Below are 10,576 nucleotides of genomic sequence, written 5' to 3'. Positions count from 1 at the left end.
CATGGAGTTAGGATTTTATGCACTCAACAAAGTATTGTTAAGCTGAAACTTGCTAATGTAACAAGAAATGGAATGGTGAAACTTTTTTTGGTTTTGTGAAAAAGCAACGTTTTGGACTTACGACATTTTTGCATAATAGCAATGGTGTGTATGTAGTATATATATATATATATACACAAGGGGGTGTTCAAAAGATCCTGGCTTTAAGGGTATTGTAAAAGACGTGGTTGGAGGGCCCAATCTTCCATGTTCTTTTATAGGACTTAGAGAAACAAAGATCACTGCAATAAGTGTGTGAATTTGAGAGGGGAATATGTTGAATAAAATCATAACTGATGACTGATCCTGTATTTTCTTCCTAAAGTCAGAAACTTTTCAGCCCTACCTCCTTCTGTATGTGTGTGCATGCATGCATTAGCGTTTTCTGCCATGTAGAATCTCAAAGAAATACAACTTTTGCCATGTGTGTGTGTATGTATGCATTCATGCACGCACACGAGTGGTGTTTCTCTCAGATTCTACATGGCAGATAAAATGCTAACAAGAAATGAAAAGACATGCAGTCATTGTTGTCATGTGTATTGAACACTGCAATTTAGAAATTGCCAGCTGTCTAAGTGTCACAAATGTGAAGGCTTGAAAGAAATGAAGCCAGCGTGCTGTGCTGGATGGATGGATGTCAGTGTGCACACACACACAACAGAGTGTAAATGATTTAAGAGGAAAACTGGGCATGTGTGCAAGAGAGAAGACTAAACTGGTATGGTCATGTGATACATCGGGATGAGGACAGCTGCTTAAAGAAGTGCCCATTTCTGGGAAGCTGTGGAATGGGAAATTCAGGAAGGTGTAGGACAAAGCAATGAGAAACGACCTTCAAATGTTGAGCCTCTCTTGAGATTACAAAGAACAGAGCCTTCTGTCAGTTTGCTGTATTTCAGAGGACACATCAGGTTAAGAAAAATTGTGGTCATCCATTTATGTCCATACCCCCCTTCCCCACAACACACACAATTCTCTCCTGTCAAAACTACCCCACAACCAATCTCTCCCACCCACCAACTGCCACTCTGCCTTATGTGCCAATCAATGCACTCTCCATACTCTCACATATCTACCATACTCCCCTCCCAGCCATGTCCAATTCCTCTCAACATCATGAAAAAGTGCCACAGCCTAGCGGTTGAGGGTACCTGTGGAAGAGGTAGACCCAGGAAGACCTGGGATGAGGTGGTGAAGCACGACCTTCGAACATTAGGCTTCACCGAGGCAATGACTAGTGACCGAGACCTTTGAAAATATGCAGTGTGAGAAGACCCGGCAAAACAAGTGAGACCATAACCCATGGCCTTTACCAGCCCATTATGCGTACCTTTCCTTCTTTGGACACAAAACCCTGCTTGTGAAGACCTGTTGAGGCAAGTGAAATTGAAATTGAACCAAATTCGATGACTGGCACCCATGCCAACCTTCCTTCATTGAACACTAAACTCAGCTTGCAAAAACCTATTGGAGCAAGTGAGATCGAAACTGAACCAAATCTGATGACTGGCACCCGTGCCAGTGGAGCCCTAACAGCACCATCCAAAAGTCTAACAGATGCTTACGTGCACATCCTTCTGATGTCCTCAGAATGACGTCCACTAAGTGTCCAGCAACTGTGATGGTTTTAGGACAGGAGAGTAACAAAGGTCAGTTAATCCAACCACTTAGCCTCAGGTTCAGTCCCACTGTGTGGTGCCTTAGGTAAACATCTTCAAAAGCCAGCCCCCAGATCAAGCAAAGCCTTGTGGGTGGGTGTGCTTGATGGAAACTGAAAGAAGCTCCTTGCATAATGTGTGTGTGAATATGTCTCCTAGTTTTGTCAATGCATGATAATTGTAAATGCATATCACCATCACACAAACAGGGTCTTTTGTTTCCAGTTGTCTGGGAAAATATATCTGGTGTTGATGAAACTGACCAGCTGCCCCCCCTCCCGCCTAACGTTTCATGCTTTGTGCCTATAGAAGAAAGGGTTATTATTATTATTATCATTATTATTATTATGACCAATACCACACATGCGCACGTGTAGGAAAGCTCTCGAAAGACACTTTAGATTTCCCTAAATGCAAAGAGGATAATTAGTACTACCGTCATCATCATCATAATCAACAACAACAGTGGCTGTAATATTTGATTTCAAATTTTGGCACAAGGCCAGCAATTTTAGGGAAGGACCACTCGATTACATCGACCCCAGTGTTCAACAGCTACTTATTTTATCGACCCCGAAAAGATGGATGTAAGGCAAAGTGAACCTCGAAGTAATCCGAACTCAGAACACGAAAACGGAAGAAATGCCGCTAAGCATTTTGTCCGGCATGCTAACGATTCTGCTACCCCGCCGACTTAGTGGTTGTGATAATAATTATTGTGGACGATAAACTTTTTAAATAAAACAATTAAACTGAGACCAGCCAGCTGGTTCTCTTTCAACACCACTTATCTTTATTTATTTTAATATATCATATATACATATATCATATATATATATATATATATGTATATATATATATATATATATATATATATATATATATATATATGCATATATATATCCCTTTAAAATATGTTATGTTTTGAAAGCATTAAACTGTCGATCATACGAAGTAGAAAGCATTAAATAACGTCCAATAAATCGTTGAAAAGCCATAAGCTGCTGCTGGGGAAACAATTGAAATGGTTGACGTTGAGAGATTGTCCTCAGCAATCTGGCGCGTGTGTGCGCATGCGCGGTCCCTTTAAACTTGTTTTTCTTTCTCTCCTCCTTTCCAGACGTTCTTCTTCTTCTTCTTCTTCTGTTTTCGCTGTCGGAACATATTTAGACTCATTCTTGCTCGCAGCTCGGCGGTTTATGGAACATATTTATTATCATTCTATAGCTGAGTACTTTTGAAGTTGTCTAAAATCACTTCGCAACCATGTCGAATCCGACAGGAGAGAGGCAGGAGGAGCCATCGTCGGCTGCATCACTCGCTTCCACCAAATGCCTCTCTTCTTCTTCCTCGCAGCTCGCTTCTTCAAACATGTCGACTCCACACAATTCAACCGAGCAGACTGAAGATGATTTCGTTAATAAATCCTTTCAAAGCCCCAGATATCCTCACGAAGCCACACTCAATAGAAGAGCTAACGATTGTTCCGGTAAGATTTAATTAATTGCATTTATTCACATTCGATTTCCTCTCATTTTCCACTCAGAAATCCATTTACTTCAATCTTAACATCTTGATTTGTTTACTCTCCTTTCTTTCATATCAAATCCTTTCTTTTAGTTTTCCTCTTTACATTTATTTATATCAATCATTATTTTGAATATCAAATTATTTACCTAGCTTAAAATTTTCTACCAAACGAAGCTATTCCGCTACAATTATTATTATTATTAACAATTATTATAATAATTATTATTATTACTGCAAGTAGCAATTATTTTTTCTCTCCAAATTTATTATCGTATAAACATTTATATATTTATTTAAAGAATATTTCAAAAGTATCGAATGTAAAATTTTAAATTCTTCATAATATAATTCTTAGTTAATTACTATCCCTTTCGTAATTATAATGCAATTAATATTTATTGTTTTATGGTTGAGTACCCCCCCCCCTCCCTACCAAATTCTTCGAAGCTTCAAAACAAGAAATGACACACACACACACACACACACACACACACACACATATGTCCAGAAATACTGTGGAAGATTTGTGAACATTCTTCATGTAATTTAATCGTTAAACAATAAAAATTACCACTTTATCTCTCTCTCTCTCTCTCTCTCTCTCTCTCTATATATATATATATATATATATATATATATATATATATATATATATATATATATATATATATACACACACACACACATGTATATTCATATTCGTAATTATCCGAACAAATTCTACATGCTCTCCCTCTTTAGCTCTGTTCCTCCTCCACCACCACCACAGTGGTAACTATGGCGAGCTGTTGTCATGCATTTCATGTATTTGACCAGAAACCCTTCCTTTCGAACCCTTCGCGGGGTGTTTTGTTTTGTTTTTGATAAAGAATAAAATATGAATTAATGCAACTCGTCCATTATTTCACTGACCAAGCAACCAAGCCATGGAACCAGTATTTCTCTGTCAAAAACCTTGAAATGTCTTCCCAGATTCAAGACTGGAATCTAAACGTGTGTCCAGAGACGTTGGTGAGATTTGAGTTGTTATTAAACATCTGAGACTCCCAGCATTAATGCCGGTATCCAAAATGACAAGAGTAGTAAATAATGGAACTGAATTTAACGGACAGATTAATGTGGATTAAATGTTTTGGAAATTGTGAAATATTTTGTAAATATCTTTGTTCCCAGTACTTTGATAGAAACAAATGAAATTTAAGGTTTAATTAAACCATATTGTTTATTTGTAGTTTTTTGAAAAGGTTAAAAGTATCAGAAAAATGTCATGCCATAGATAGATATATAGATTTAATTCCAAAGTTTAGGAATGTCTATTGTCTGTATTTCCTTACTACATGAACACACACACACACACATGCTTACTTCGTAAATTTAGGAATGATATGTATATATGATATGTATATAACATACGATAAAAATGAATTTTAAAGAATTACGTACATTTATATATTTTTTTAATCCTCACATTGAACTTTTTAAATACGATTCTAACTCTAATCAACCTGTCTTCAACACCAAGTAATTTTATCTTATGGTTTCAATGTATAGAAGTGTATTTCAGGTAAGTTTTAGAATAATTTTCTGTTTTCAGGCAGTTGGTTTGTTTGTCTGATTGTTGACTGTCTCGGGTTGACGAGATCACAGCTGATTATCAAGGTATTTCTTTGTTGGAGTAGAGTGATTTGGAATCTGTGGGTACAACATCAGCTTATTGGTCGATCTGGAGCGTCAAAGTATTATTGTTATTTCTATGGAAATGGGAGCAGATCTGGTTACCATTTCTGGTTTACCCAGCTGATGTAAGTTGACACCAACCCCCTCTCTTGTTTTTTTCTTAGGAAAAAATCGTCCTGTAAGCTTCAAGTGCTATAGATAGAATGTTTGATTAAGCCAAGAAGAACAGAGTGGAAAGTGAAGAACCACTCATCCGTGTAATGACTGTACTGATATTCAAAGTGGAAGAATGTCTGAAAAGAGCATCTACGAAATTTGAAGATCCATCAGTACTACTTTCCATACTTTTGTTCCACAATGTGATTTTCTTTGTCTCCAAGTGGTCACAACCAGGATACATGTCACAATGTTCTTCCATGGACCTCTGTCCCTCTTTAGCTTTGGTAGATATTCAGCTCAATTACATCAATTAATTGAACAGCCTTCAACTTTTAGGGTATTAAAATAACATCTGAAGAACAATCTCAGAATGCTGAACTTTTCAGGCAAGATGACAAAGGAACATGATATATTGTGCCTGGTGGCTCTACTCCTACTACATAACAGAAGTGTGAAGGTGGATTCTTCTGGTGGTGTAAAACACTCATGGCAGTGTCACGTAAAAGCACCCAGTCCACACTCTGTAAAGTGGTTGGCCTGTTAGGAAGGGCATCCAGTGATAGAAACCATGCCAAATCAGACAACTGGTCTGGTGCAGCTTGCCAATTCTGGTTACACTGTCCAACCCATGCTAGCATGGACAACAGATGTTATATTTTGTTTAGAACAAAAGCAGTGACCAACAGAATGTCCCCTGTGTTTCATCAACAACAGTAGAGATGGGTAGAATGGGAGTTGAATGTTTGGGATTAAAGCAATGTCATTGAGATGGCAAGTGCAAAGCACAGAAACTCATCAGTGACATTGAAAACCTGAAATTTCAGGAGCCTTTGTGTATGTTTGCATGTGTATGAGTGAGAGGTGGGGTTGTGTTTGAATGTGCATATTTGTACTTGTGTTTGTTTGTAGACGCCTGTGGGGAGGTATTTTTGCACGTGTGTATGTTGGGCATGTAAAGATGCAGACATGGCCAAATTTGTGAATCCTTTCTGTCAATTCTTCACAGTGTTGATGGATGGCAAAAATCTATAGTCTTCATTGTAAAATGAGAGTTAAAGGCTGACAATGGTGTCTGCATTGTTTAATATCTTACTCCTCTGTTCCACTACACAGAAGAATGGAAAGGGAATCTTTTCAACCCCTGAAAGCTGCAGGCCCAAACTGCTCTGGTAGCTCACACTCCAGGAACTCTGCAAGAATCCTCTCAGTAGCTATTGCAGTTTATGATGCAATGGGCTTGGTAATTAATGTCTAGGAAACTGAGTTCATCTGTCCAACAACATACTGCACTTTTTGACGACAGCAGGAACAACTGACCACACTTTCACAATTCAGATACTTAGACAGCATCATTTTCAAAGACTCTGGAAGGCTCAGTCTTTGTAAATAACCATCTCAGCCTCTATACCAAAATCTTCATCTTCTGAGCTGTCTGTGTTGCCATGTTTGAGTTTGGGTGCAACATATGGGCCACAGACAAACGATACATTAAAATCCTAAAGGCCCACAGCTGTATGCCAACAATTGGGGAGGGGGGTGCAGTGGATAGAGAGAAAATGGTCACCGTCAAATGTTGATAGATGACTACAGGCAAACATGTGCATGCAGACATGTGGGTACGTATCACACACTATTGTTCACAAATTGATATAAAATAAGCTACATGTGATGTGGAAGTGCACATGCATACATAGATGTTTACATGTATATTTGTGTATAAGTTTCTTGTGTGTGTGGACAAGAAGGCTCCTGCCATATCTTGTCATCGCTCACAGTCCTTTTTGTTTTGTCACTCATTAATCACTTTACAGGGTCAACTGGTCGATTGGTATTGATTGTTAGCATCATCAATAAAGACACTCCTCCACTCTGTATTGTTTTTTATTTACACTCACTGCATCACTAGGTTGATATATATGTAAAACAGACCCAGTAGCCCCTGAGGTAGTCTTCTACCTGGCCAGCTTCTTTCAACAGTCCTACCCATTCATGCATGGAAGACGGATGTTAAATGCTGATGATGAGTTCATTTGTTTCAATCATTCGACTGCAGCCATCCTGGGGTACCACCTTGAAAAGTGTGGCCAAACGAATGAACCCCAGTACCTATTTTTATTTCATTTTCAGTTTGGTACTTAATCTATCAAACTGCTAAAGTTATGGCAAACAAATCAACACTGGTTGTTAAGTGGATGGGGGTTGGGGAGACAAACACAATATATATATTCACACATTATATATGTAAAGTGGTTGGCATTAGGAAAGGCTTCCAGCCACTGAAACCTGATGCAGCTCTCTGGCTTGCCAGCATGGGTTGGCAAACTGTCCAACCCATGCCAGCTTGTAAGGAAAACCGATGTTAAAGAATGATGATGAAGATGATGATATCATCATCATCATTGTTTGACGTCCAGCTTCCATGCTGGCATGAGTGGGTCAGTTGGGCAGGAGCCTGCACCAGACTTCTGCAATTGTTTTGGCAGGAGTTTTACAGCTGGATGCCCTTCCTAACACCAACCATTCAGCAGAGTGGACTGAGTGCTTTTTATGCGGCACAAGCGCAAGTGAGGTCAGTTTTGGCAAGCTTATTACAGCTGGGAACCCTTCCAAATGGCAACCACTTTGCAGAGTGGACCAGATGCACTGACAGGGTTATCAAGTAACCTGCAAGATAAAAATCTTTTGAGAGGAGAAGGGACATTGGAGGAGGTGGTCTTGTGTCAGATGATGAAATGTTATATAGTGAGACAGAGAGGCAGAGACAGGTGTGTTGTTGTAAAGGAAGTACATGGTTACCTGTAGCAATGATAGAGAGGAACAGGGCCATGAGGACAGGATTGGGAAGTGAGAGGTAGGCATAACGGACGAAGGAGGAAATGTGGAGAAAAAAAGAGATTTAGATTGGTTTGTTGGGGTTAGGGTGTGTGAAAAGTTTTCTTGTTACGTATGGGCGGAGCGCACAGGTCGGGGGGCTAGACGATAGCAATGATACAGTGAGGCGGGGTGTGTGGGTAGAACACTCAGGTCAGGGGGCTAGCGGAGAGCAATGATACAGTGGGACAGGGCCAAGAGGACAGGATTGGGGAGTGGGAGGTAAGCATAGTGCATGAAGTGAAAATATATGTGTGTGTGTGTGTGTATATGTGTATATATATATATATATATATATGTGTGTATATATGTTTGTGTATATATATATTGTGTATATATATATATATATATATATATATATATATATATATATATATATACACACATTATATATATGTGTATATACATTATATATATATATACACACATTATATATATATATATATATATATATATATATATTATAATATTAGGGACAAAATCCAAAATTACAGGTAAAAACTCAATTAAAATCAATTTATAAAAAAATTAAAATTAAATTGAGCTTTATAGACAAAATATATATAAAATATATAGTTTTAGGGAAAATAACCAAGTTTCAAGAACTCATTGATGAAAATCCACTATCACATATAGAAAAATTAATAATTAAAAGCACAATAAATGAGTATAATATAAATTAAAGTAAATATCATAAAATAAATATAATAAAAAGATTACACGTGTTTCATAACTAATTTTCAAATAGACAGGAAATTTAAATCGATTAAAATCAATTGAAATTATCGAAAATAAATTCTATTCAAAAATATAGCTAATCGTCAGATCGTAAGTAGAACAATAATTAGATATATATATCTATCTCAACCAACAATAAATACCAAATGAATTAATATGAAATACTTATTATATAAAGATAGAAAAATTATTTAAAATATCATATCAAAATAATAACCATTCAATAATCATCCCTTCATCCATTATAATAACGTGTATATTATATACAAAAAACATCTTACATAAATTATCATTGTTTTAAATACAATTTGAACGAAGTTTAAAATAATAAAGAAGATAAAATTAGTACATGTTTAACCGGTGTAATAGTTAAAGCTATACTATTTAAAGCTAAAGACGTTTATTTAATTATAATTAAAAATCAATTGAATAATAGAAAAATAGAAGATTATTTATTTATACAAACGTAATAATAAAAATATGAATGAAAAAATTATGAATGGAAAAATTAGGAAAGAAAAAATTACTAAGAATAAAAGATTAAACTTTATATATATATACAAAGTTTTAATTAAAAAAAAAATCTTTAACGATATTATAAACAATAAAGATTAATTATTAATCAAATATTATTAATCAAAAATAATCGAAAATATATCAACACTATTCAAATCGAAGTTCTAATATTATGTTGAAATGAAACTATAACTTCTAAATAATTTAGTGTTAAATAATTTATCTATTAAAAATAATTTATAAAGAACCAAATGAATAATATAAAAAACAAGAATACATATTATTTTCAAATAGTAGAAAATCTTTAGCAAAGTAAAAAACAGTACTTATCCATATTTTCCGTAATTCAAACTGAAAACTAAGACGTTATAGCGTTTTAAGCAAGAAGTCGCGCGAAAATACTACGTTAAAATAGAGAATAGAATACGAAAACATGAATGAAATAATAATACTTAAATAAATGAATGAAAAATTTTTGATATTTTAAATAATTTTTCTATCTTTATATAATAAGTATTTCATATTAATTCATTTGGTACTTATTGTTGGTTGAGATAGATATATATATCTAATTATTGTTCTACTTACGATCTGATGATTAGCTATATTTTTGAATAGAATTTATTTTCGATAATTTCAATTTATTTTAATCGATTTAAATTTCCTTTCTATTTGAAAATTAGTTATGAAACACGTGTAATCTTTTTATTATATTTATTTTATGATATTTACTTTAATTTATATTATACTCATTTATCGTGCTTTTAATTATTAATTTTTCTATATGTGATAGTGGATTTTCATCGATGAGTTCTTGAAACTTGGTTATTTTCCCTAAAACTATATATATATATATATATATATTATATATATATATATATATATATTTTATATATATATATATATATATATATATCCCGATCCCTTATCTGGTGGTCAATGAGGAAACTTGGGATAGAAGAATGGCTAGTGAGAGCTGTGCGAGCCATGTACAGAGATGCGGCCAGTAAGGTGAGGGTTGGAAATGAGTACAGCAATGAATTCCGGGTAGAGGTAGGGGTCCACCAAGGTTCCGTCCTCAGCCCCCTATTATTTACCATAGTCCTCCAGGCAATCACAGAGGAGTTCAAGACAGGTTGCCCCTGGGAGCTCCTCTATGCTGATGACCTTGCCCTAATTGCGGAGTCACTATCAGAACTAGAGGAGAAGTTTCAGGTGTGGAAGCAAGGTCTAGAATTGAAGGGCCTTAGAGTCAACCTAGCTAAAACCAAAATCCTAATAAGTAGGAAGGTAGATAAAACACAAACCCCTTCAGGTAGATGGCCCTGCTCAGTATGTAGAAAAGGAGTAGGTAGTAACTCTATAAGATGTACCCGGTGCAAGCT

General features: G+C 35.8%; 1 protein-coding gene across 1 annotated transcript in view; it reads left to right on the top strand.

The window, feature by feature from the left end:
* The first annotated feature begins 2,794 nt into the window (after window positions 1–2,794).
* LOC106877780 (polyadenylate-binding protein-interacting protein 1) overlaps window positions 2,795–10,576 on the top strand; it is a 28,560-nt gene continuing 20,778 nt past the window's right edge. The window contains exon 1 of the mRNA XM_052972278.2: window positions 2,795–3,189. Within this exon, the coding sequence (XP_052828238.1) occupies window positions 2,967–3,189 (223 nt within the window). The 5' untranslated portion in view covers window positions 2,795–2,966. The remainder of the gene's footprint in view (window positions 3,190–10,576) is intronic.

This window comes from Octopus bimaculoides, chromosome 13, assembly GCF_046866305.1.
Source record: "Octopus bimaculoides isolate indiv1 chromosome 13, ASM4686630v1, whole genome shotgun sequence".
Taxonomy (NCBI): Eukaryota; Metazoa; Mollusca; class Cephalopoda; order Octopoda; family Octopodidae; genus Octopus; species Octopus bimaculoides.
Note: the sequence above shows the minus strand (reverse complement) of the source record. Positions and strands in the feature narration are given on the sequence as shown.